The following is a 27,587-nucleotide window of genomic DNA, read 5'->3' on the forward strand; positions in this document are numbered from 1 at the left end:
AGAACTAGGTAAAGAATGGAAACTAATTTTTATTAATAAATATATCATATCATAATTTATATATTATATAAAAATAATAAATTTATTTTCAAAAAAAATCTCATGTCAAAACGTAGAGCATATGTGTTTATATTTATTTATAGATAATATTAAAAATGTATATTCTATAATTTTAGATTACAACTAAAATACAAATACATCAATACTAATAAAATTATACATTTTTATTATTTTAGGTAAGTTACTATAAAATTTTAAATTATAAAAATTTATAATAAATAAATAAAATCTCTTATTAAACATAAAAATCTTTTTAAATAAAAAGTGTATCGTTTACGTTAGACGGTTGTGTCGTCAACGAAAAAGTACGAACGACTCATAACCTAAGAGGTACGACTAAACTAAGGGGTACACACATGATGTGATTCAAGAGGTATGAACTTGTTCCAAGGGGTGGACGAATGTGCCTTGACCGAAGATATGAATGTGTCATGACCGAAAAAGTGTAAATGACGTGAACGAAAGGGTGTAAATTGAAATTGGAAACCACAAGACAAAAAAAGTTTCCAGATGGGTAAAAACATGCAAAATCTAAGAAATATTAAGAAAATGATATATTCTAATTTAGATAGACTTTTTATGTTGTCGAGAAAATGTCACACACTTATATCACCAGCACCATGGTTGACCATAAGACAAAAAAGTTTCCAGATGGGTAAAAACATGCAAAATCTAAGAAATGTTAAGAAAATGATATATTCTAATTTGGATACTTTTTATGTTGTCGAGAAAATGTCATACTCTTATATCACCATCACCATGGTTGACCTTTAACATTCTCTCAATGATGTTTCGTTCGCACTTTTTCAGTCACGATCTATTCTTACCTCTTCGGTCATGATTTATTGGCACTCCTTTGGATAAGACTCGTTTGCACTCTTTCATTCACGATCCATTCACGTTCTTTCAGTTATGAACCGTTCACACTCATTCGGTTACGATCCATTTACTCCTTTTGGTCACGACACGTTTGCACTTTTTTGTCACAACCCATTTGCAATCTTTCTGTCACGACCATTTGCACCCTTTGGTCACGACCCGTTTGCAATTTTTCGGTCACGATCCATTCGCAACCTTTTGGTCAGGACCATTTGCAATCTTTCAAACACGACCATTTGCACCCTTTCGATTATAACTCATTTGCACGCTTTCAGTCATAACTCATTTGCACGCTCTGGTCATAACTCATTTGCACGCTTTCAGTCATAACCCATTTGTACCATTTTTGTCATGGTCAAGATCCATTCGCATCCTTTCGGTCAGGATTAATTTCACATCCTTTCGGTCAAGAACCGTTCGCACACTTTCGTTTATGACAGTTCACAGCCTTTCGGTCACGATCCTTTTGTACATTTTCGGTTATAATACATTCACACCCTTTCAGTCACAACACTTTCGAACCCCTTGGACCATGATACGTTTGTACCTCTTGGATCATAGCATGTTCGTACCTCTTAGAATATGACGCGTTCATATCTCTTAAATTACAACACATTTATATATCTCTGTTGATGACACTATATAAATATTTATAATTTTTAATCAGTGTTAATATGAAAAGTAAACTTATATGATTTTTTTTTGTATTTATTAGTATTGAGATGAAAATTTATGTCTTTTTTTTTTTTACTTTACTCATATCTATATATTAATACTTCATAAATATTTGTAGTTGTTTTAAATAGACTTTTTATGTTGGCAAGAAAAGATCATACTCTTATATCACCAACATCATGGTTGACCTTTAGCATTCTCTCGGTGATGTTTCGTTCGCACATTTTCAGTAACGATCAATGCTTACCTCTTTGGTCATGATCCATTGACAGTGACACACACCTTTAGTTACGAGACTCGGTCACACCCTTTCAGTCAAGACCCATTCACACTCTTTCAGTAAAAAATTGTTCACACCCTTTCGGTTACAATCCGATCACACCCTTTTTGGTCATGACCCGTTTACACTTTTTCGGTCACAACTCATTCGCAACCTTTCAATCACGACCATTTTTACCCTTTGGTCACGACCTGTTTACAATTTTTCGGTCACGATCTATTCGCAACCTTTCGGTCACGATCATTTGCACCCTTTCGGTCATAACCCATTTGCACCCTTTTGGTCACAGTCAAGATTCGTTCCCACCCTTTCAGTCAAGATTAATTACACATCCTTTCGGTCAAGATCCATTCGCACTTTTTCGTTTATGATCACTGGCAGCCTTTCGGTCACGACCGTTTTGTATATTTTCGGTCAAAATACATTCACATCCTTTCAGTCACAAAATGTTCATACTCTTTAGGTCATGATATGTTTGTACCTCTTTGATTACAACACATTCATACCGCTTAGATTATGATGCGTTCATATCTCTTAAATCACAACACATTTGTACATCTTCATTGATGACACCACGTAAATATTTATCATTTTTTAATCATTGTTAATATGAAAATTGTGTCTTTTAAGATTTTTTATGAAAATTATTTTTATTAGTATTGAAATGAAAATTTATGTCTGTTTGTTTTTACTTTATTCATATAGATGAATAGTCACATCTTTCAATTTAAATGTGGTTATTTGGAAATGATACTTATATGAATAGTCACAATTTTTCAATTTAAATAGTTACATCTTTTCAAATTTAAATGTAATTATTTTGAAATGATAGAAATATGAATAGTCACAACTTTTCATTTCAATAATTACATATTTTAAAATTAAATTCTAACTAATGCACAACTGTTGAAACAAATAACGAAAAGACACAACTTTAACAAGAAATAAAATTACTATAAAAATATATAACTTTTCAATATTGTTTGGATTTTTCATGTAAAACATTTAAGAGATGCAACTTTTATGTATAAAACTTAAGAGATTCAAAATTTCATATTAATTAATACACCAATTTTTAGAAATAAAACAATTGCAAATATTTATGAAATATTAATAAATAGATATAAGCAAAATAAAAATGAAAAGACATAATTTTTCATCTCAATACTAATAAATACAACTTTCATATTAAAAATTAAGAGATGCAACTTTCATATAGTCCAGTTTAAAGGTGGCTATTTTGAAATGATACTTATATGAATAGTCACAACTATTTAATTTAAATAGTCATATTTTTTAATTTAAAGGTAGTTATTTTGAAATGACACATATATAAATAGTCACAATTTTTCATTTAAATAATTACATCTTTTTAATTTAAATACTAACTAATATATAATGAAAAGACATAGTTTTTAACAAGAAATAAAATTCCTATAAAACACACAACTTCTCTTCATTGTTTGGGTTTGCTATAATTAATTTTTTTTTCTTCACCATTTTATTTGATTAGTGAAAATTATGGTTTGAGAAGGCATGGACATTGGACTATTTATAGATTTTCAAAAATTTGTTTGAAGAGTCACATCTTTTGAATTAAATGGTTGTGTCTTTTTGTAATAATAATTATATGAAGAGTCACACCATTTCAATATAAATGGTTTCATTCTTTCAATATAAATAGTTATTTTTAAATAAAAAGACACAACATTTAATTGTTGAAAAGATACAACCTTTCAACATAAGTGAAATTCACAACCTTTTGAACTAATTGAGATTGCTATTATTAGTAGATTATATGAAGAGTCACAACTTTTTAATATAAATGATCACATTCTTTCAATATAAATAGTTATTTTTAAATAAATAGACACAACTTTTAATTGTTGAAAAGACACAACCTTTCAACATAAGTGGAATTCACAACCTTTTGAATTAATTGAGATTGCAATTATTAGTAGATAAGGAAATATTTGATTTTACCGTATATACATTAATTAAGTTTTAAAAATTTGACTTTCATATTGTTTTATTATATTATTTAGTGTATTTTATTATGTTTCATATAATTTAAATATGGTTTCAATATAATTTTACTAAATATTATCAAAGTATATTGAAATGTTAAGAATATATATAGGTATTTTCATTGTGAATATAAAACCAAAAAGATAATTTTTAGTTTGTACTTATATCAAATATATATAGGTAGATTATTAATTTGTGATTTTAATGGGACCATATATACATGAGATTTTCTAAAAAAATATTATTTTATTATTCATCGATTTGTGTTATATTTTGAACCGGCTTAACTCGGAATCAAATTTTTTTTATTAATTTATAATGCTTATCAATTTATCAAATATTAATTTATAGAGTTTCTGCTGTAATAAAAAATTAGGCTAATAAGGTAAAAAGAAAAGTTTTTACACATATAAAGAGAAGAAAATCCAAATACAGAAACCAAACAAGTGGTTCCACTATTTTAAATATAATATAATAAAATAGTACATATGTAGAAATTTTAAAACTTTGCTTTATGCCACTTATCCAACTCCAGTTGAGATTATGCACTTGTCTTTTTATTTGTCTTCATCACTTATCAATGGATATGATCAATACCATTAAAAAGAGATCATTCCCATTTTATACCCTCAATTAAATACTTCAGTTTTCCAAAATTGTCCTTAATTTTATGAACAAACTAAAATTTTCATTAATGGCATTATTGTCTTTCCGTTTTTGGGTCTACCATTACATTTAAATGGACTTGATGTTGTACAACAAATAATTTTTAACATTCTGGCCTATCATACATTACATCCCCGTTTGTTTTATTTTTTATCGTGTTGCTCATCGCATTACATCGTTAGCAACATGTTACTATTTTATGCATGTATTTTGAATATAACTACGTACATGTAACAAAAAAAAAACAAGTCGGTAGCGATACTCTTATATAAATCTGACTGCACATAGATTTAAGGTTAGAAAACTTCGTATTTACATATACACTGAATAGCAGATTTTCTTATTTTAGTCCATGTTTGTGAAATAAATTAGATATAGTCCAAATTTATTAATTAATTAGATAGGTTATGTTTATATATAATCCATTTCATAGCCCATAAACGTTTTTGATAATAATAAATAAATTAAAATCTGCAATAATTTTAAAAAGTAATATCAGATATTGAAATTTTCTAACTAAATGATTTAAAGATTTTATCTCAAAACTAAAAAAAAATTGGGCCACTTTATATGTTTAGAAATACAACCATTGTTTAACTTATTTACAAACAAAACGGTTGCGTGAGACATTGTAAAATAAATATTTCTTCATACTGTACACTCTATAAAATTTCTTATTCTATATAATCAAATTATATGACTTATGTTTAATTTATAGAAAAAATCAACAATTCATATACCCGCACTTTTATATAATTAAGTAACAAATAACAGACTCCCATAATTGAAACTTGATCATGTGATATTTTATATAATCAAAACAAAAAACTTATTATTCTATTTGTAGATAAAACAACAAAAATAGTACCCGCACTTTTTATATAATTAAGTAACAAATAACAGACCCGCATAATTGAAACTTGATCATGTGATATTTTATATAATCAAAGCAAAAGACTTATCAATCCATTTGTAGATAAAACAACAAAATAGTATCCGCGCTTAAAAAAAATCGGTTTAAATTAAAACAGATACGTGAAAAAAAACAATTTGGGCGTGTAAACCCGAGTCCATTGACTTCAAACAAACACATTCTACGGCCCAACACCATAACCAAGATATGGCAAGAAAAAGGTTATGCTGCAATATAAAAATGTATAATTTATGAGACCCATGATGTATTTCCAAACCAATTGTATAATCTATTTTGTAATAGAGAATTTTTTTTACTTCAATATCTTCACAATAGAGTTCTTCAAGAAAATGTGGAACAATGCTAACTTTACTTCTAAATATAGAAACAAAATGTTTATAAAATTGTTATCATTGTCCATTTAGTTTTATCAGAATCTTGTAGCAACAAACTATGATGGTAGATTCAAGTATGGACTCACAATCTAAGGTGGAAGATCATGGCAATATGGATTCAAAAGGAGAAGTGGACAATTGATGAGTTACCATTGACGATTGACGTATACTGAGGCCTTCTTATACTGATTTTATTTCGAAGGTTGCTTAGTCTAAAACTATAATACTTTCAAGCTGAAGGATTAGCATTATTATGGCTCACTGTAATCAGTGACGGAGCTATAATTTAGTTTTACATGGGTCATAATTATTTTAGATATGTTAAAAAGGTATGCTAATGAGACCTGAACTCAAGACATATGGGTCATAAAGGGAGATATTAACCAGTTCACCACAACAATAGCTTTGTATACAAGCCAAAAAACTAAATTGTAGATTTCGATGTTGGATAATTCCAAGCTTGTGGAAACTTAACATATTATTAGATGTTTAATATGTTAAGATAAACACAATAAAGAAACTTAAAAATAGGAAAAAGAAGTTTCTATTTAGGTTAGCTTTGTGTTTTCCATATCCCACATGTTAAAGGGAATTGTCTTTCATATAAATATAGGTCTAATGGAGAGGTGTTTCATATGATCTGAGAGAAACATATTGAGAGCTTTAGTTTTGAGTAGTTTCTAAAGCTAATAAGAAAAGTTGTTCTTATAACTCTTTGTGTTTCTAAGAGATTTGAATTGGTATCAGAGCCTCAGGTTGGAGACTCGATCTAAGCTTAAGTTGTAGCTTAAGATCCTGGTGCTTGTGAACAAGAGATCGCGACGGCAAGATGGCTGACGTGACTAGGGCTCCACGCACGAAGGACTTTGGATCTACATCCATCCAATGTCCGATGTTGTCACCGACAAACTACACAGTTTGGTCGATGAGGATGAAGGTTCTACTACGTGTTCATGAAGTGTGGGACACAATCGAACCCGGTTCAGATGATCAAAAGAAGAACGATGTTGCGATAGCTCTTTTGTTTCAATGTGTTCCAGAGACTTTGATTCTCCAGGTGGGAGAACAAACCGCATCAAAAGAGATCTGGAATGCCATCAAGTCGGGACACCTAGGAGCTGATCGTGTAAGGGAGGCGAGACTTCAGACGTTGATGACGGAGTTTGATAGGTTGAAGATGGATGATGGAGATACGGTCGATGACTTCGCGGAGAAGATATCGGGCCTATCACCCAAAGCAACCTCGTTGGGAGAAAACATAGAAGAATCCAAGATGGTCAAGAAGTTCTTGAAGGGTCTTCCAAGACACAAGTATATCCAGATCGTAGCATCACTTGAGCAAGTCCTAGATCTCAACTCGACGGGGTTTGAAGACATAGTTGGAAGGCTTAAGGCGTACGAGGAGCGTGTAGGAGAAGAAACTCAGAAAGAAGACCAAGGGAAACTGATGTTTTCGAACAATGAAGAGCATAGTCAGAGGGGCTATGAGAATTCCCGTGGTAGAGGAAGGGGACGAAACGGTAGAGGCAGAGGTCGAGGTAGGTCACACAACCAAAACCGTGCGTCACACACCGAAGATAACAACTCGAAGAAGAATCGTTCAAAGCTGATATGTTGGAGATGTGACAAGCCTGGTCACTACGCAATTGTCTGTCCCGAAAAGACAGAGAAGAATCAAGAAACCAACCTAAACGAGACAGAAGAGGCTGATGCACTCTATGTACATGAGGTGGTGTTTTTGAACGAAGATAAGGTGATTCCGAAGAATCTTGATATCGACAAAGGCGGTGTAAGTGTCTGGTATTTGGATAATGGAGCGAGCAATCACATGACAGGGAACAAGGAGTTCTTTTCGAGTTTGAATCTCAACACCAAAGGGAAGGTGAAGTTTGGTGATGGATCGTGTGTTGACATTGTAGGAAAGGGTGTGGTTACCTTTGTGTGCAAGACTGGAGAGAAGAAGGCACTCAAGGACATAAACTACATATCTGATCTGAAGCACAATATATTAAGTCTTGGGCAAGCAACAGAAAACGGATGTGAGGTTAACATGAAAGATGTCTACCTAACGCTCACAGATTCGCATGGAAGGTTGCTAGTTCGTGTGACAAGATCTCCAAACCGTCTCTACAAGACCCCTATGGAGATAAGCTACCCGGAGGGTTTACATGTCAGGGACGTAGATGCTACATGGAGGTGGCATGCTCGACAAGGACATATATGCTATGGAGTGATGAACAATATGGTAAGGAAGGAGATGGTCGTAGGAATGCAGAGTGTAACACACGAAGAAGGCGTGTGTGACACATGTCTCGCAGGGAAGCAAACGAGACACTCATTCCCGAGTGTAACACACGAAGAAGGCGTGTGTGACACATTTCTCGCAGGGAAGCAAACCAGAGACTCACTCTTGACTAAGGCCATGGTTCGTACATCAAAGCCATTAAGATTAATGCTTGGAGATTTGAGTGGACAAACCGCACCACCAACGACAGCAGATAATCATGAGGCATTCTATCGGTTCAAAAGATCTCACACCGATAGAGGAGGAGAGCTTGCCTCAGCTATGTTCAATCTAGGTTGCACCGATAGAGGAGGAGAGGTTGCCTCAGATGTGTTCAATCTAGGATGCACCAATAGAGGAGGAGAGATTACCTGAGATGAGTTCAACTTATCTTGTGAAGAAGATTGGGTTGAAGCTATGGAAGACGAGTTGGTGTCTATCACAAGAAACAAGATATGGGAGCTTGTAGATAGACCAACTGGTTCTGAGAAGAAAGGAGAAGCAGATCGAGTTTGTGTGTTACACAAGACGTTGCATGTGTTACGCCAGGCACCCAGAGCATGGAGTGTGAAACTTGATCAGGTTCTTAAGGAGATGAGATTTGAGAAGTGCACGAAGGAACCATCAGTGTACTGCAAGACTGAAGGAGGAGACGTCTTGATCATTGCCATCTACGTTGATGATCTATTTGTGACAGGAACTTCACTTAAGGTGATTAGGCAATTCAAGGAGGAGATGTCTAAGAAGTTCGAGATGTCAGATCTAGGGAAGCTAACGTACTACCTTGGCATAGAGGTGATTCAAGGAGCAGACAGAATCAGAATAAAACAAGAGAGGTATGCTCAAGGAATCCTGCGTGACACAAAGATGGAGTCGTGTAACGCAACTCAAATTCCAATGGAGGTGAATTTGAAGATCTCAAAAGCTGAAGATGAGCGAGAGATAGATGCTACCGAGTTCAGAAGAATCATAGGATGTTTGAGGTATCTGCTTCACACAAGACCCGACCTGTGTTACGCAGTAGGTGTTCTTAGCCGATACATGCACAATCCGAGAGACTCTCACGAACAAGCCATCAAGCACATATTGCGGTATGTGAAAGGAACAACAAACTACGGTCTGTTCTTCAAGAGAGATGGGTCAAGGAGTGTCGTTGGTTATAGTGACAGCAATCACAACATTGATCTCGATGAAGGGAGGAGCACGTCAGGTCATGCATTCTACTACGGTTCATCACTGATCACTTGGACATCGCAGAAGCAGCAGACAGTTGCATTGTCATCATGCGAAGCAGAATTCATGGCAACAACAGAAGCAGCAAAGCAAGCTATATGGATCAAGGAATTGTTGAGTGAGATACTAAGCAAAGAAGGCGAGAGAGTCAAGCTTAGGATCGACAACAAATCAGCCATTGCTCTAACCAAGAATCCAGTTTTCCATGGAAGGAGTAAGCATGTACTCAAGAAGTATCACTTCATTCGTGAGTGTGTGGAGAACGGGCATATCGAAGTGGAGCATGTGCCGGGTGTTGAGCAGAAGGCTGACATCCTTACCAAGCCATTAGCAAGGATTATGTTCAAGCAAATGAGGAGCTTAATCGGAGTTCAAGAAATTGATCTCCCTAATTCAAGTTGGAATTAAGAGGGTGAATGTTGGATAATTCCAAGCTTGTGGAAACTTAACATATTATTAGATGTTTAATATGTTAAGATAAACACAATAAAGAAACCTAGAAATAGGAAAATGAAGTTTCTATTTAGGTTAGGTTTGTGTTTTCCATATCCCACATGTTAAAGGGAATTGTCTTTCATATAAATATAGGTCTAATGGAGAGGTGTTCCATCTGATCTGAGGGAAACATATTGAGAGCTTTAGTTTTGAGTAGTTTCTAAAGCTAATAAAAAAAGTTGTTCTTATAACTCTTTGTGTTTCTAAGAGATTTGATTCGACCACATGTCAAAACGTTCTGTGGATCCTCAAGAGATCCAAGTTCGAATTCGCACCACACAAGATTTCCACGGCGCGTAGCTACCGGAGCTTTCACATTCTCTTTCCGGAAAATAGTTTACCATTTTTTAAAATTGTAGATTCTGTATCGGTCACTTGACACCCCTGGGTCTAAGGTAGCTCTGCCACTGACTGTAATCCTTTGTGGATTGGTGCTTTGTTGCTACTAATATGGGCGATTCAAGTTTCTTCAATCCCGCAACATGTTAAACAAATCACTGAAACTTTGTAAGTTCTACCTCCGATTGCAAATATCAGTTGAAATGACTTCAATGAATATATGAGTTCTCTTTATTCCTTTAATCATAATATTTGCATCCGGATCCTCGTTGACTCTTGTAATGACTAGTTATTTTATTCTTTTAGATATTTTTAATAGCTATTAGAAAATGAAGAAGAGAGGGATTGTTCATTGTTGATAACGTTCTTTAAATTTCTTGTGAAGAAAGAAAGACACCAAAGCGTATTTGATTGGCTTCTGGAAACAAGTAAATACACCTCACGGGAATTATTAAATCAAAGAAAGCAAATGCCGTGTCATATCTCCCATCCAAACATTAAAATTTTCATTACAGAAACAAATAAGAAAAATAAAAAAGTTGGTATTGTATCGCGGGTGACAAAAAAGTTCAGATATCTGTTCCAATTTTTTAATGATATGCCCTATCTGCATATCCCGAGAACATAACCCACTGCATAATACAAATTTGAAATACTTTTCGAGTAATACATGCCGTAAATGAACCGATCATTTATTATAATTCACCATATTAATATGTTCCATTTTTAGTATATTTAACTTATGAAAGATTTAATTTATATTATACATTAAAGCAGGTTTGTCTTTCAAATATCATGAAAAAATATTTAACCAAAACAATTAAATAATTTTAATAAAACTTGATTATATATATTAAAATTTTACCTTCAAAATAAATATGAACCGATTATATATATTAGGTTTACAAGTGAGAACTCCTATTTCTTTCTTTTTTATCATTGTTAATTTTTTACTAGAATATTTTTTTGAAAATTTGCATTAGAATTGTTCTTAGACCCTATGGTTTTAGACTTCCAAATCAAGGTTTTGAAATAATGACAAAGCATTATTGGTTTATAATTAAGATCAGACTTTAGATCTTGTTATTTAGCTTAGAAGATAATCTCTTAAAACTACAACTGGGTTTGCAATATTGACAATGAAATAAAAAAATTGGACAGCAGTACAATCATATCACAGCTGTGATTTCTTAAAATTGGGTCTTATATTATTTTATGGCATTTTTAAAACAAGAGAAACCACCTGCTTCCCACATAATAACAACAATAGTATTCAGGTAGTTGAGGCTTCGCAGCCTCACGAGGAAGACAGTCTCTTGTCAGGTAACCCCATTGATACGCAGAGCGAGGAGCATCATTGTGATGTATATGTTTCCGTACATATGATCTCTATGCATTTCTTGCCGACCGACTATTCTTTTGGCTTTGATCTCTGCATATATACAACAATTAAACTCCACATTAGGCTAAATTATATCTCCAGGAACCCATATTCTTCTTATATTATTTCTCCGAATTCTCTATGTTATATTTGCTTTTCAAAATTACATGATAAAGTTATTTAATTACAATAATTTAAAAACTATCTGATAGTGATACCATACCATTTTGTATGGACAAAGAAACAACCGATAGAACTACAAGAAAGAAAGGAAGTCACAAATTTTGTTTTGAAACCTTTTTTTTTTTTTTTTGGAATTCATCTATTTATGGAATCCACATTTTTAGTGGTTTTAAATATTACAGAACAATATGTCTACATTTAACAAGAATATAATTTTCCAGGAAATTTTATAAAATTTAAAGTTTCCAAATTATTTTTTAGTTCTTTATAATTTTTTTTTGCTAGTTAAGATATCTCTATTCTTTATATACTTAATTCAAGAGTATCTTAAAAATATTAGTATTGTATTAAATTTAATTTAATTAATTCTAAATAAAAAACTGAGTGAATCTGTGAGAGACAAATGCACCTTATAAAATTTTATGATTTTTCAAAGATTCTCATTTAAGAAATTGAACTTATATTCTCCCTTTAATTATTTTTCTTATTGTAAAATATTTTCTCGACGAGTTCTCAATACTTGTAATATACATTTGAAAGTATGTGCTATTGATTCTCATTTACTTTTTTCCTAATATTCTCAATATCCTTTTTTTTGGTTTGTTGACGACGATCCTCAATTTCCTTTTAAAGAAAAAAAAACCAGAGTCATTGAGTAATTTTTCAGTATTAATAACTGCAATTATGGGATTTCGAAAGTATTTTGGTCCATATATATCAGATATTCTGCGCCAAATCATATACCTGAATATATAAAAAAAAATCATAAATTAGGCAAAAAATTAAATGTAATAATAATGGTGTGGGGAGTTAAGATTAGGTACGCGACGGTGTAATGAATTTAAAACTGTAAGACGCGGATTATTGACGATGTCGCTATCCCTGCCATGAATTATCAGTCAATCAAAAACACAAGACGATCTTCTCCTTCTCGTGACTCCTCAAGCTTTCTCTTTTAGGTAAATCCCATGCGATCACTTCATTTGGGTTTCCAAAAGTTTCGAATTTCGATTTCAATTCTGCAGATGATTGATCCCTGATGATGATGAATTTGCTCGATTTTGAAAAGAAAAAAAAAAAAAAAACGTTTCTTTGATCGCCCCCAATTGATTTCGTGATAATTGGATCCGGATCAAAGCATTGTTTTAGCGTTTATCTCTCTTGATTAGGGTAAAGTTTTGGATTTCTATAGACTTTCCATGACCGTCATAGCATTATGGTTGGGGAGGTTTTAGATGGATACAAGAGATAGTAGTAGTAACAAGACACTCTCCGAGATTGTGGGTCTGGTCAAATCCTGGATCCCCTGGCGATCAGAGCCAGCTACCGTGTCCAGGGACTTCTGGATGCCTGATCAGAGCTGTCGTGTTTGCTACGAGTGTGACTGTCAGTTTACTCTCATCAACCGCAGGCACCACTGCCGTCTCTGTGGGAGAGTTTTCTGCGGCAAGTGTACTGCCAACTCTATACCTTTGGCTGGGAGTGACTTGAGAGCTCCTCGGGAGGAGTGGGAGAGGATCCGTGTTTGTAATTATTGTTTCAGGCAGTGGGAGGAGCAAGGTGATGGTGGGGCTCACGTTTCGAATGTCCCTGAGCTTAGCACCTCGCCTTCGGAGTCCAGTCTTCTTAGCTCGAAGACTAGTACCACTGCTAATAGTAGTAGCTTCGCTCTTGGCTCCATGCCGGGGTTAGTTGGTCCTTACCAAAGGGCTCAACGTGGTTCTGATGTCAGTTTGCATGGTGTATCGTCTATGGAGGCAGGCACGACGAGAAAAGGCAAAGAAACTTCGAGGAGGAACAGCTTCATCGCTACAGATGTGCAAGATCCATCTCGCTTTGCTTCAAATAGGTACTCTTTTCTTCTGAACTGCAAACAAGCTCTAGGGTAGGTCTTGTGGGTAATTTGTTTTTTTCTTTTCTTTTCCTTTATGTATCAGGAGTGATGATGAGTACGATGAGTATGGTGTATACCAGACTGATATTGATACGAGCCATTCTCCTCAAGCTAATCAATATTATGGGCCAATGGAATATGAGGAGACGAGCATAGGTGGTGATGGGCTCTGTAAGCATCTTAGTGGCGAAACCTCTGACCAGAAAAGTTTAAGCGGCTCTCCACTCATTCACCATTGTCTTGAGTCTCTGATTGGGGAAGGAGCAGAGCAGTTCCAGAAGAAAGACGAGCATGATGGTCGTGACGAATCTGAAGCTCCTTCTCCGCCAGATGACCAAGTGGCGGAACCGGTGGATTTCGAGAACAATGGACTTTTGTGGGTCCCACCTGACCCGGAAAATGAAGAAGATGAGAGAGAAAGTCCTTTGTATGATGAGGAAGATAATGAGGGAGAGGCCTCAGGTGAGTGGGGATACTTGCGACCTTCCGCTAGCTTTGGAAGTGGAGAGTACCGTAGCGAGGATCGAACAAGTGAAGAGCACAAGAAGGCTATGAAGAATGTGGTTGATGGGCACTTTAGGGCTTTGCTTGCACAGTTGTTGCAAGTCGAGAACATCCCTGTGAGCGACGAAGAGGGGAAGGAGAGCTGGTTAGAGATCATCACCTCTCTTTCTTGGGAGGCGGCTAACTTATTGAAGCCTGATATGAGCAAAAGTGGAGGAATGGATCCTGGTGGCTATGTCAAAGTTAAGTGCTTAGCTTCCGGGTTCCGACATGATAGGTAACAGAACCAACAAAACTTAAATCTCAAAAGACTAATGTTGAGTCCATAGTGCTTCATTTTATCTGGATACATATGAAGTTTTGTCCGTGTATCAAATTACAGCATGGTGGTTAAAGGAGTTGTTTGCAAGAAAAACGTGGCTCATAGGAGAATGAGAGCGAAGATTGAGAACGCTCGACTATTGATTCTAGGCGGTGGGCTTGAGTATCAGAGGGTCTCGAACCAGTTATCGAGTTTTGATACTTTGTTGCAACAGGTGAAATATTTTGTTTCTTCTCGTTGGTGGTTATATATGGAGTTTGCTTAGTTATGCCTTAACTCATTTTACTTATTTTGGTGTATCAGGAAAAGGATCATCTAAAGATGGCTGTTGCAAAGATTCACGCTGAACGTCCAAACATTCTACTAGTCGAAAAATCAGTTTCTCGATTTGCGCAAGAGTACCTTCTAGCCAAAGACATATCTCTTGTTCTAAACATTAAGAGGCCACTTTTAGACCGCATTGCTCGCTGCACTGGTGCTCAGATAATTCCTTCAGTAGACCACCTCTCCTCTCAAAAGCTGGGTTACTGTGAGAATTTTCGTGTGGATAGGTTTCTTGAAGAACATGGTTCAGCTGGTCAAGCTGGAAAGAAAGTAGTGAAGACGTTGATGTATTTTGAGGGTTGTCCAAGGCCTTTAGGCTTTACAGTAAGCACTCCTAGCCATTAGAATTAAAAAAAAAAACGCTGAGCAGATCTCTTATATCTGATTGCTTCATAACTACTTCTTGTTTTTTTTTTTGTGTTCTCTCTTCATCAGATTTTGCTTAGGGGTGCTAATGAAGAAGAGTTGAAAAAAGTGAAGCATGTGGTCCAATATGGAGTTTTCGCAGCTTATCATTTGGCACTGGAGACATCGTTTCTTGCTGACGAAGGAGCCTCACCAGAACTCCCCTTGAACTCCCCGATTACGGTAGCTCTTCCAGATAAATCCATGAGCATTGAACGTTCGATATCTACTGTGCCAGGTTTCATGGTCTCTGCATATGAAAAGTCTCCAACAATGCTAACTGGTTCCGAACCACAGCGAGCAAACAGTGTCCCAGCATCTGAGTTGCTTTCAACCACTGCTAATGTATCCATCCAGAAGGACATAAACCCTCTGATACCCAATGGTTCAGGCTGGCAGGGTAGAGAAGGAACTCCGGGTTTCACATTTTCACGCTATAATGTTCCATTGAATTTGCCTGACCGTTTGATAGCTGGAAGAAACGCAGATTTTTCTGAAAGATCTGCACTGGCCGACAAAAGCAACCCAACAGACATATTGGACAGTTCCCTACATTCATCAGGGCAAGGCGTTGTGCCACAGAGTTCTCAAAGTAGTAAGAGCGTTGTAGTAGAAAACCAGGACAATGGTACAGAGTTTACGGCCATCCAACAACAAAACAGTGAGACTCCAAAGGAACCACAATCTCAAAAAGAGGAGTTTCCTCCGGCACCCTCTGATCACCAAAGCATCTTGGTTTCTCTATCGTCCAGATCAGTGTGGAAAGGAACTGTGTGTGAGAGGTCTCATCTCTTCCGGATAAAGTACTATGGTAGTTTCGATAAACCCTTGGGACGGTTCTTGAGAGATCATTTGTTCGATCAGGTAGGTTTTTTTCTACTTTATATATGTTTTACAGTGTGACTTCTCTACTGCAGCTTACATATTAATATGGTAACTTAAATACATGCTCGAATTGCAGGGTTACAGGTGTCGTTCATGTGAGATGCCATCAGAAGCTCACGTTCACTGTTACACTCATCGACAAGGCAGCCTTACGATATCTGTCAAGAAGCTTCAAGATTGTCTCTTACCTGGTGAAAAGGAGGGGAAGATTTGGATGTGGCATAGATGCCTGAGATGCCCTCGACCTGACGGTTTTCCTCCCGCGACTCTACGAGTGGTGATGTCTGATGCTGCATGGGGATTATCCTTTGGGAAGTTTCTGGAGCTCAGTTTCTCAAATCACGCAGCTGCCAGTAGAGTAGCATGTTGTGGCCACTCTCTCCATAGAGACTGTCTTCGTTTCTACGGGTACTTTCAAAATGGTGAAACATGTCTGAAAAATTCTGTATTCCTTTGCTCTAACAAGTTGTACCCATGCAGATTCGGGAACATGGTTGCTTGCTTCCGTTACGCTACTATAGATGTTAATTCTGTCTACCTTCCACCATCAGTTCTTAGTTTCAACTATGATAATCAGGACTGGATACAGAGAGAGACAGATGAGGTTAAATATCTGTGATTTTACTGGGATGCGGTTTTGAAATCTCACACATTTTAACTGACTTGTCTTCCCTTTTATTATTCAGGTGGTAGAGAGAGCCGAGCTTCTGTTTTCTGAAGTATTGAATGCTATTAGTCAAATTGCAGCAAAAGGTTTTAGGCGTCGAATTGGTGAACTCGAAGAATTGCTGCAAAGAGAGAAAGCAGAGTTCGAGGTAATAAATTATGTATTAAAGAGTTTTCTTAAAACCAATATACTACAATTATTATTTTTAAGACAAAAGGTTTTGTTTTGTAACGTTCTGACATTTCTTTCAGGATAATATTCAAAAGATGATGTTGCACAGGGAGGTGAAGGAAGGCCAACCTCAAGTGGATATTCTTGAGCTGTACCGGCTTCGCAGGCAGCTGATTTTTCAGTCATATATGTGGGATCACCGCTTGATTAATGCATCAAGTTTATCTAAGATTGAGTGTAGTGATGAAAATGAGAAAGTACCCTTGGCTAAGAGCCAGACCCTCCCCGAGATGAATGCTGGGACTAACTCTCTTCTTTCTGGCTCAGAGGTTGATCAGAATCCTGATGGTGTTTCTACCGATGACACTAAGGTTCAGAAGGAAGCGGATACGAATTTAGATATGAATCCGGAAAAGGAAGATGGTGGAGAAGTCTCTCCCAGCAAGACCTTACCTGATAGTTCTGAACCTCTGGAAAGTAAACTCGATGTTCGCAGGACACAGTCTGATGGCGAGATAGTTATGAAAAATCTATCAGCTACTCTTGATGCAGCATGGATAGGCGAGCGTCAGACATCAGGGGAGATTCCAACCAATACTAAGATCTTGCTTCCTCCTTCAAACTCTTCAACTTTCCCTCCAATAGATCTCCCAGAACAGCAAAACGAATTCAAGGTGGCGTATCCAGTTTCACCTGCTCTACCGAGTAAAGATTATGAGAGCTCAGAAGATTCTGTAAGCTGGTTAGGTGTGCCATTCCTCAATTTCTACCGCTCCATCAACAAGAATTTTTTGCTTAGCTCTCAGAAGCTCGATACATTTGGAGAGCATAGCCCTGTCTATATTTCATCTTTTAGAGAGGCAGAGCTTCAAGGTGGACCAAGGCTACTTCTTCCCGTAGGCATCAATGATATCGTTGTTCCGGTGTATGATGATGAACCCACAAGTATGATCGCATACGCCTTGACGTCACCGGAGTATCAACGCCAAATTTCTGTTGAAGGGGAATCTCTAGTTTCGTATACTTCTGAACTGAACATCCCTCGCCCAGTTGATGACACCATTTTTGACCCTAGCAGAAGCACAAGTTCGGTGGATGAGAGTATACTCTCAATGTCCTCATCTCGCAGTCTGGACCCGCTCTCATATACAAAAGCGTTACATGCTCGAGTCTCATACGGAGAAGACGGCACTCTTGGAAAAGTCAAGTACACAGTTACTTGTTACTATGCAAAACGGTTTGAGGCCTTGAGAGGTATATGTATCCCTTCGGAACTTGAGTATATAAGGTCTCTTAGCCGGTGTAAGAAATGGGGAGCTCAAGGTGGGAAGAGCAATGTCTTCTTTGCTAAAACCCTTGACGATCGTTTCATCATCAAGCAAGTCACCAAGACAGAACTTGAATCGTTCATCAAGTTTGCACCTGCTTACTTCAAGTATTTATCCGAGTCTATCAGCACGAAAAGTCCAACTTGTTTGGCAAAAATCTTGGGAATCTATCAGGTACTAACTGCTAAGTTGAGAGAGATTTTTTTCTGGTCAGGTTTGATTCATTCTTAATGAGAGTATGTATTTGTGTTTATAGGTCGCAACAAAGCAACTTAAGAGCGGGAAAGAAACAAAGATGGATGTTCTGATAATGGAGAATCTTCTCTTTGGAAGAACTGTGAAGCGGCTTTATGACCTCAAAGGATCATCCCGAGCGCGATACAACCCTGACGCTAGTGGGAGCAACAAGGTCTTGTTGGATCAGAACTTGATTGAAGCAATGCCAACTTCTCCCATTTTCGTTGGTAACAAAGCTAAACGATTGTTGGAAAGAGCTGTCTGGAACGATACCGCTTTTCTTGCAGTAAGTTTTACTCTGATGCAAATCATTTACTCATGTAAATTTTATAAACGTGTATGTATTGTGTTTGTGTTTGCAGTTGGGTGATGTGATGGATTACTCGTTGCTAGTAGGCGTAGATGAAGAAAAGAACGAGTTAGTTCTCGGGATTATCGACTTCTTGAGGCAGTACACATGGGACAAACATCTAGAGTCTTGGGTGAAATTTACGGGAATCTTAGGAGGACCAAAGAATGAAGCACCAACGGTTATCTCTCCAAAGCAATACAAGAGAAGATTCAGAAAGGCCATGACGACTTACTTCCTCATGGTTCCCGATCAATGGTCTCCGCCTAATGTCATTGCTAATAACTCCAGGTCTGATCAACCTGAAGAAACCTCTCAAGCCGGTACACAAGCCGAGTGATACATGAATCCTCATAATATCAAAGTTTTTTTGTCTTGTATAGAAATTGGTTTTTGTGCATTGGTTAGTGCATTTGGGAGCACTATTCTTCGGTTATGATTCTTCCTTCATTGGTTTCTCTCTTGTAGAGTTTTAGGGGATTGTCTAAGTTTTCATCAGAAAGGTGTGAGATTATTTCAATTTTTATACTGTAAAGAATGACATTTTCTTGTGTATATGAGATTCTTTTCATATATGTTTTGATGCTGGACACATTCATGTTTATGTTCTTACAAAAGAGAGACAAGAAGAATCAAATTGTTACTTCTCTCACAGCCATTTTTTGTACGTTCTTATTCAAGAGGCCTTAGAAAAAAAAAAGATTTAAAAGGAAGCAAAGCTGCTCCATTTGATCATCATTGGCTCATGTTGTGAAGTAGTTTCAAGTCTTTGACCATCATGCTTTTCTGCAATCTCTTGTATTACCTGATCCAAACACAAAAACCAGTTGTCAAAAATTATAGTTTGCGAATTGGTTCTCAAAATTCAAGACCCACTTCTAGACAATATAGAAGAAAGGAATTTACAGTGTTCTTGTGGGAGTATCTTAAAGGCCGAGGCTGTGAAACTGTGACTTGCTTGACTTTAACTTTAACTTGACTCTATTGAAGCATCAAAGTGTTTGATCTTACTGTCTTTGGAACAAAACATGGTGTTTGCAGAGGAAGACACCGTTTACTTGAATATGCCATAGGCTCTGTGTTTTTTCCTTTTCAGATGAAAGTTTGATCTCTTCTTTTTGGGACAAAATGTTTGGTTTATAGGTCTCAGGAGCATGATAAAACGACAAACAAAAACTTATGAACTATGATGATTGGTTGAATCTTAGTTTAATTATTTTGAAAAGATTTTATAGTTTAAATAGACACAAGATGCATATACTTTAGTGGAGTAGCTGATAAGGCCGGTCACTTTATTAACAAGTTCATAGGGTGTAATAGTAAAAAGGAATAAAATGTGGAAATGAGCGTAACTCTTTTCCTCCACAAAACCATGAGGAACAAAAGCAAAATAATTTTCTCTTTGCTGAATAGTAATCAGCGTAAGATTATTAAATTTTGTTTCACCCTGATTGGTAGAATTTCAGCTGGAAGTAGAGTAAATGTTTTTCATCAATAATATTACTGCTAGTTGTGTTATTCAGTCACACCCATAGCGTCTTTGTCGTGGGGTCATTACTCTCATATTCTTCTTTTGTTTCCTAGTGATTCGTTTTTCTTCTTACTTTTTATCTAATGAAAGGTTGGCCAGTCAATTTTTTTCTGTAATCGATGAATTTATGCGAGTATATGGACAGCATCGGAATTTTTTTCACCATATCTCTCACTAGTTATATTAGTATTTAATTTGTGAGAGATTCATGTCGAATATTCTAAATGCAAATAATCTAGTATTGTTAGCTAAGATAATACTACTACTAATTGATTATTCGGTACTTTAGTATATGAAAGATTAAATTAAAATTATAACTTAATATTTGTTGTCTCTGATTAAGGGGATATGAGGTTATATACGTCACTAAAGCTTTTTTTCTAGATCTTCGTCCACTTATATTATCGTGTAGTGATTGACGTACGAACTCCAAATTTTATATAAGCATGTGCTTGTTAGGCCACCTCACCACCAACTCAAATCACCTATTATATAACGAAACCATTTTTCAGCCTCAAGTCCACAATCAGGTCTGCACATTCCAAATCAGAGATTTTGTTAAACGCCAGTTTTGCACTAAGAGGAATCCCAATCTTTCCAAGATATGTGAGGAAGAAGAATTTATTGTGATGGTTTAATATTAACTCTAATTATAGTGTTTGTGAACAAATCTTAACATCCATTAGAAAAACGAAAAACATGATAAGCTGTAATCACCTGATTTGAAAGTGAAATAATTTTCTTGTCACAACTCCTATGAGATTTATTAAATTTCGTGGCGATTCTCCACTGATTTATGTTTCCAAATCAAGCTTCGTACATCTTGATTCATCTTGGTTTGATTAGAATGACGAAGAAATTGCCATATGTCCAAACAAGATAAGCTGAAACCACTTGATTTTAAAGTGAGATAAATTCTTACCACAACTCTTATGAAATGTATTCAACTTCGTGGTGATTCTCCACTGATTTATGTTTCAAAATCAAGCTTCTAACATCTTGGTTCATTCTGATTTGATTTGAATGACGAAGAAATTATCATATGTCCAAACATGATAAACTGGAATCACCTCATTTTTTTGACAACAATCACCTGATATAAAAGTGAGGTAACTTCTCGTCACAACTCCTATGAGATTTATTCAACTTCCACTACAAAACATCAGGTGTCTTGAATCATTTATTTAGATATTTACATCAATTATAAATGATATAAGTGAATTTTATATCACTTATATAAATGACTCTGAAAGTGGTGATACAAATAATTTACATCATTTTTTGTATATTTGCATCATTTATTATAATTGATATTAATATGTGTCATTTGCCAAAATTGATGTTAACTTTTGCAACATTTAATATAAATGATGTAATTATTTGCCATAACTTTTATAATTAATTTTTGAATATTAATATCAGTTACATAATTGTAAAAAAAAATGATTAATAATAAATTATTAAACCATATAATTATTTGTTCAGTAATTAATTAAATTAATTAATTAATATTTTATAGCATAAATATTTTAAAATATTTATTATTAAGATTTCCTTAACAGAAATAAATTTCAAAATACTTTCGAGAAAATTTGTATTATACCATCACGATAAAAAAAGGTAATTGTCATTTACAGAAATGAAAACAAAATCAGAAACACAAATCAATCAACATAATATCAATCATAATATCGTTCTTGTTCTTCATTCATCTGGTTATATCTCTTCCACTTGAAAAAATAAGGATTGTAAAATCCCAATGGATATCCTTTGAATATCATACTTGAATACATTTCCAACCTACAAAAAGTAAAAGAAAATAAATCTCGTGGTGATTCTCCCAATAAATATCCTTTGAATATCATCACACTTGAATTCGTAGTGATTCTCCACTGATTTATGTTTCCAAATCAGAATATGTGGAGAATCACCACAAAGTTGAATAAATCTCGTAGGAGTTGTGACAAAAAAGTTATCTCATTTTCAAATCAAATGATTTCAGCTTATCATGTTTGGACATATGACAGTTTCTTCATTTTTCTAATCAAACCAAGATGAATCAAGACGTAAGAAGTTTGAAAATAAAAAGTTTATGAGATCAAGATCTTTTGTAGCCATGACCATACCTTATGTATTGTTCCTTTTCTTCCTCTTTTATTTTTTTCACTAGTTTTTATCTTTAGACATTATAAATAAAATATGCAAAAAGTAAGTAAAGAATAAGCAAAATTAAGTAAAAATATATAAAAATAAATGATAAGCTATATATTAAAAGACAAGTTTTTGTTTAGAAATACATTTAATTGGTCAAATTTACAATCCATATTGTTAAAATTGATATATTTTTGTTATCATTGGGAGATATTTTTACAAATACTTTTTAACATATTTTCGTAAATACTTTAATGCATTTTAGATGCATATTGACAACATGTAGATTAGACAAACATCATTTATTATGCATTTTGTATAACTAATAGCGTCCTGTTAGTGAACTATTAGCTCACCTAATTTATACATATTTATTGGACATACAGTATAAAATTTGAAATGAGATGAAATCAAACTTATCCGGACAAATTAAGTTATATAAAATTTAGTTCATATATGTATATATATATATTGTATATATTGTTAACATAGAAATGAAAAAGTATGTACAATTAAACCGGATAAACCAACTAATACGTGAAGAAAAATGTGTGCGTTAATTTAGTAGGTGACGACAGGTTCCTTGTCACCTACTTTTACGGGCAGAGCCGTGTTTCTTTTATGCAAAAAGAAACTTTGGCTTAGGGCATCACTTTAAAAAATAACATCTTAATTAATTAATTACTAATTTTAACTAATAAAAATATTTATATAGGCTTAAGTTTAAGATTTCCAAAAAGTCAAATATTGGCCATAATTAAAAGAAGTTAATTAATCCATTATTAACTTACTAATGAAAATAATGATAAAATACTCTATTTTTTTTATATTACAAAAAAAATTAGGGCATCAGAAGAACATAACACTAGTGTCGACTAACCGTCTTTTTCTACTACGATCACTACTTTTAGAAATTAAATATTTCTTATTGACAAAGCTTTTCATCTCTCTTGTGTTCTCATAAATCATTATAATTAAGCTAATATTCTTCTTCTTTCCAATTATTTTGTTATTTACTTGAATATTTTTATATGGTTTTCCAAAACATGAATAATTATCATAATCTTACATGTTGATAGAAAGATGTCAGTTTTGATTACATTTAAAACTGAAACTGGTAAAATCTTATACTTAATTGGAATATGTCACACAAAAATTAAGTGATTTGGTAATCTTATCTATTGAAAAAGATATTTTTAGAAATACTGATTTTGAAAGTCTAGTCAATGAGTTTGTAGACAAGAAATAAAGAAAATATTGTTTAAAAATATTATTTCGTTTGTGTTTTTTATTGTAACAATAATATTTCGAAGACTTTGTAGTTAATTGCTTTTAGCAGAATATGATACACCTTTCTTGTATTGTAATTTGTAACATATCCACCACCCCCCCCCCCCCCCCCCCCCCCCCCCCCCCCCAAAAAAAAGAAACTGTGTGAATATGGATTTGTGCCGATATGACACAAACAAAAATGTCCTCTTTGTTGAATTTCAATAAACTTCATATGACATAATAAAACAACACTTTAATAATATAAATGCAAAGAATAAGGTTACGACATAATGAAAAACAAAACAAACTTTGGTTTGTTAAAAGAAACGTGGCTGATACGGCACACCCATCGCAGGTAACCAATCTTCTTCATTGATAAAGGCATCAACTGTAAACCTCCCTGCCTCTGCAGCAGACATAGTGGGCTTGTACCCGGCCCAGTTAACTCTCTTGGTCACACCCGCTCCAGGACCCGAATTTTTATACTCTCCATAGAGTATAGTCGACGGCGGGTCGACCCCTGCATCCCACCTCATCCACCCGGCGGCCCCCACGAGCGCTCCAATCTCCGACTGCATAAACACCGTAGTGGAGTACGGTTTCCACGGACGGCCGAGATACGTCGCAGCGGTTACGTTTCCGTTGGCCGTGATTGTGCATCCCTGTATCACGGTACCAGAGTGCAGATTCTCTTCCTTTTTGCCCTGGGCGGTGATTGTGTTGTACTGCTTAGGAAGCGGCTGACGCGGTCGGATGTTGCAGCCCTGGAAGACAACGGCGGCGCTTCCGAAAATGAAGTCGACTGTTCCGGTGACGTCGCAGTCGCGGTAGAACTGACGCTTGGCTTGAGGGTAGAGAGTGTCTTGGTAACCGTCGAATGAGCATTGGTAGTAGACTGAATGGTCGGAACCTGATCGGAATGCCACCGCCTGGCCTTTCTCCGGTCCGGCGGTGTTTATAATTCCGATGTCCTTCATAATGAAGCCGCTCCCTAGAACACCTGCATGAAGTGAATCGTAAAAAAGTGGTGAAGTAGCTAACAATATACTTCCATTTATTGTTTCATAATAGTATAAAATGTTTATAAGAAACACAAAGATTAATAAATTTATTTTACAGTACAAATATTACTAAAAATATAAAATAAAATAAGTCAACCAATCATCACAAAATGTAAAATATAATTAATAAAATCATTTTCAATAAAGTTAAAATTAAAAATATTTTACATTCTGAAATATTCAGAACTTTCTAAAAAATCATACATGATATTATGAAATGGAGAAAGTAATAATTATTATTGGTTTTCAATTATATATTTAACTTTTCGAAGAATTCTTAAAACCCTAGTTTGTTTTAAATCAGTTTGGACCGGATCTAATGTGGTTCAGAAACACAAATCAAGTATAATTGATACAAAGCTAAAATAGCAAAATGAAAAGCCTAAGATTTGGTTTGGATTAGTGTGGAATCAATTGGTTCGGTTAACATGCGCATCTAATGAATTTACCTATAGAATAATAAGTTTCTAAATAAACAGTTGACCTAAAGGCTAAAACCATGCAGTATCTACTGTAACGAGAGTAGTATAATAAGTAAGACGGAGTAGTTACCTAACGTAGCCGTATAGTAGGTTTTAATCCCGTCGACGCCGTAGTTCTTGCTACCGGAAATAATCGTCTTGGACTTGCCGTCGCCGTAGATCATAACATTCCACATGTTCTTATCCATAAAAACATTCTCCACATATGTACCAGCTTTCACGTATATAACAAACGTTGCGTTCGACTTCTTAGGGATCTTCACCACCGCCTCGTTAACCGTCCACACGTCACCGGATCCATCAGCCGCCACAATCACGTTAGGCTTTACACTCTTCGCCGAAAGTAACCGCCGCGTCCTAGGGCTCACCCAAGATGGGAACGAGTTTGAACTCAGTAGCCGTCTCCTGTGAACCGGGACACCAAAGTCGCTCAAGGTAGAGAGGATCTTAGCCACGATGGCTAGACTGTTGCTGGTGAACTCGGTGGAGTTTTTCATAGCGGATGTAAGGTTCTTCGAGACTATGGAGGTCTTGGACTCTGACTGGTTAGGGCTGATCTCAGCGAGGGTGTCGAAACATGTCTCGTAGTACGTTATGGCTGCGGTGAGCCACGTCTTGAGATCTTCTATCTTACCAGAGTTCAAGATGTTCTTACCGTCTCTAACCTCCATGGAGGAGACAGTATCGTTGACACTATCCATCGCCACGTCTAGCATCTCACCACAAACACGAAGGGCTGATTTGATCCCCTCATCGTCAGTCTCTTCCGCTAACTTCTTCGGCAAGTCGGAGATCGAAGCGAGCTCGTCGACCACCACCTTCAGGGACAGCCTGAAGATAACCACCGGATCCGTCGTGTTGGACGATGGAATCTTCGAGATGCTTGAGATACAAGCATCAGGGAACCGTGTGACGCTGCACACGCTCTTGAGCGAAGCAGCTGGAGTCAACTCGGGAGTTGAGCTAGGGGACGAGCCATGTGGATAGTTTCTCTGGCTACGAGCAACGGCGACGGCAGCGCCGATGATAACACCGAGGAAAACCACGACGGAGGCTACCACAATAAACAAACGTCTGTACGCCTTTTTCTTCAAGGCCATTTCTTGAGCTTCATCATCTACTTTGAAGTATCCTTTGGCTGACTTTGGAGTATCCATACAAACCAATATCAAACGTTTCTAGGGTTTTTGGTTCGTTTGTGTGTGTTTAATTGATTAAGTGATGATGCGGCTTTATAGTTGTGGTGGAATGCGAATATTTCTCTGACTCTATGCGTAAATTCCTTTTTAAGGAAATGATGATTCATTGTATGCTGTCACGAATTAACTCAAATCTATCTTCATTAGGTAGTTTCCTTATTCAGTTTTACCATATCTTAAATTGAATATTGTATATTCAATGCAAAATATTCTACCAAAGCTGGCAGATAGGAGAAAGTCGATTTAGTATATTTAACATATTGGTCGATCGGTATTATTGTATAAGAAAGGTTAAAATATTGAATGCTCAATTAAAACAAGTAAGGAGTTTTTCAACCTTCAAAGTCTAATGATCTTTTTCTGTTTCTTAATCGATGTCAATTAATTATTTGTGGTTACTTATCGTGTGCTGTTTGGATTTTAATTGGCGGAAACGTCTACACAATATTTTGGTTATTTTTGTCTGATTGAACATTTTATTGAATGCTTATGTTATGTCATGATTTTATTTAAGATCTATTCTAATATTTGTTATTAAGTCTTACTCTTTTTAGTATTTTCACAATATGGAAACTTTAAATGTTTGGGATAATAACTTAATGGTATATAGTTAATGAGATAGTGTGTTGATTTTACATTAATTTTGGGATCAGCTTCTTGCAGAATACTACACAAGTTTTGCTGTCTAACTTCTATATATATACCATTTGTTGAAATATCGTGTTCAAAGAATATTTATTTGTAGGGAGGTTAATTGGTTCATTTGTCCTCTAAATGATTCAGATTTCCTTTATTGGAGGGTGCATTTTGTCTGCAATACGAATGTGTGATTTCATCGTCTAGAAAGTCAATATATGAATTATAAAAAGTGTTATTACGGATATTTTCCATAAAGTTGGAAACAAACAAACAAACTTTGGAAACAAACAAACAAACTCTTATCAAAAAAAAAAAGTTGGAAACAAACAGCTGTTTAAAAGAGATGGACAAACAG

The 27,587-nt window shown here is 35.5% G+C and overlaps 2 protein-coding genes and 1 long non-coding RNA gene across 5 annotated transcripts; 1 reads left to right on the top strand and 2 right to left on the bottom strand.

The window, feature by feature from the left end:
* The first annotated feature begins 12,564 nt into the window (after positions 1–12,564).
* Positions 12,565–19,472, top strand: LOC106380665 (1-phosphatidylinositol-3-phosphate 5-kinase FAB1B-like). 3 transcript variants are annotated; one of them, XM_013820469.3, is made up of 12 exons: positions 12,565–12,770; positions 13,004–13,660; positions 13,749–14,486; positions 14,592–14,745; positions 14,835–15,179; positions 15,291–16,124; positions 16,222–16,553; positions 16,626–16,749; positions 16,832–16,960; positions 17,064–18,485; positions 18,568–18,834; positions 18,911–19,472. In XM_013820469.3, the coding sequence occupies exons 2-12, from the start codon at positions 13,047–13,049 to the stop codon at positions 19,235–19,237; spliced, it is 5,286 nt and encodes a 1,761-aa protein (XP_013675923.2). In that variant the 5' UTR covers positions 12,565–12,770; positions 13,004–13,046; the 3' UTR covers positions 19,238–19,472. The 3 variants fall into 3 exon arrangements, with proteins under 3 accessions (XP_013675923.2, XP_013675921.2, XP_013675922.2); XM_013820468.3 differs by having other exon boundaries at positions 12,576–12,770; positions 12,981–13,660; XM_013820467.3 differs by having other exon boundaries at positions 12,569–13,660.
* On the bottom strand, positions 19,271–20,815 carry LOC125584497. The gene is made up of 2 exons (XR_007321418.1): positions 19,804–20,815; positions 19,271–19,702 (listed from the first exon to the last, which is right to left on the bottom strand). It is a non-coding gene; the product is annotated as an uncharacterized LOC125584497 (long non-coding RNA).
* A 3,277-nt stretch (positions 20,816–24,092) lies between these two features.
* Positions 24,093–26,603, bottom strand: LOC106383554 (pectinesterase 1-like). Its single transcript, XM_022699520.2, has 2 exons — positions 25,465–26,603; positions 24,093–24,851 (listed from the first exon to the last, which is right to left on the bottom strand). Exons 1-2 carry the CDS (start codon positions 26,549–26,551, stop codon positions 24,169–24,171), a joined length of 1,770 nt encoding a protein of 589 aa, XP_022555241.1. The 5' UTR covers positions 26,552–26,603; the 3' UTR covers positions 24,093–24,168.
* Between the last annotated feature and the right edge of the window lie 984 nt (positions 26,604–27,587).

Source organism: Brassica napus, chromosome C3 (genome assembly GCF_020379485.1).
Source record: "Brassica napus cultivar Da-Ae chromosome C3, Da-Ae, whole genome shotgun sequence".
Taxonomy (NCBI): domain Eukaryota; kingdom Viridiplantae; phylum Streptophyta; class Magnoliopsida; order Brassicales; family Brassicaceae; genus Brassica; species Brassica napus.

Bases quoted from the DNA above. Each gene is read 5' to 3' on its own strand.
- LOC106380665 (XM_013820469.3), top strand. From the start codon at position 13,047: ATGGATACAAGAGATAGTAGTAGTAACAAGACACTCTCCGAGATTGTG. The intron at 14,487-14,591 runs GTAACAGAACCA...ATCAAATTACAG, and splicing joins TCCGGGTTCCGACATGATAG to CATGGTGGTTAAAGGAGTTG. The intron at 15,180-15,290 runs GTAAGCACTCCT...TCTCTTCATCAG, and splicing joins CAAGGCCTTTAGGCTTTACA to ATTTTGCTTAGGGGTGCTAA.
- LOC106383554 (XM_022699520.2), bottom strand. From the start codon at position 26,551: ATGGATACTCCAAAGTCAGCCAAAGGATACTTCAAAGTAGATGATGAA. The intron at 24,852-25,464 runs GTAACTACTCCG...CACTTCATGCAG, and splicing joins CTACTATACGGCTACGTTAG to GTGTTCTAGGGAGCGGCTTC.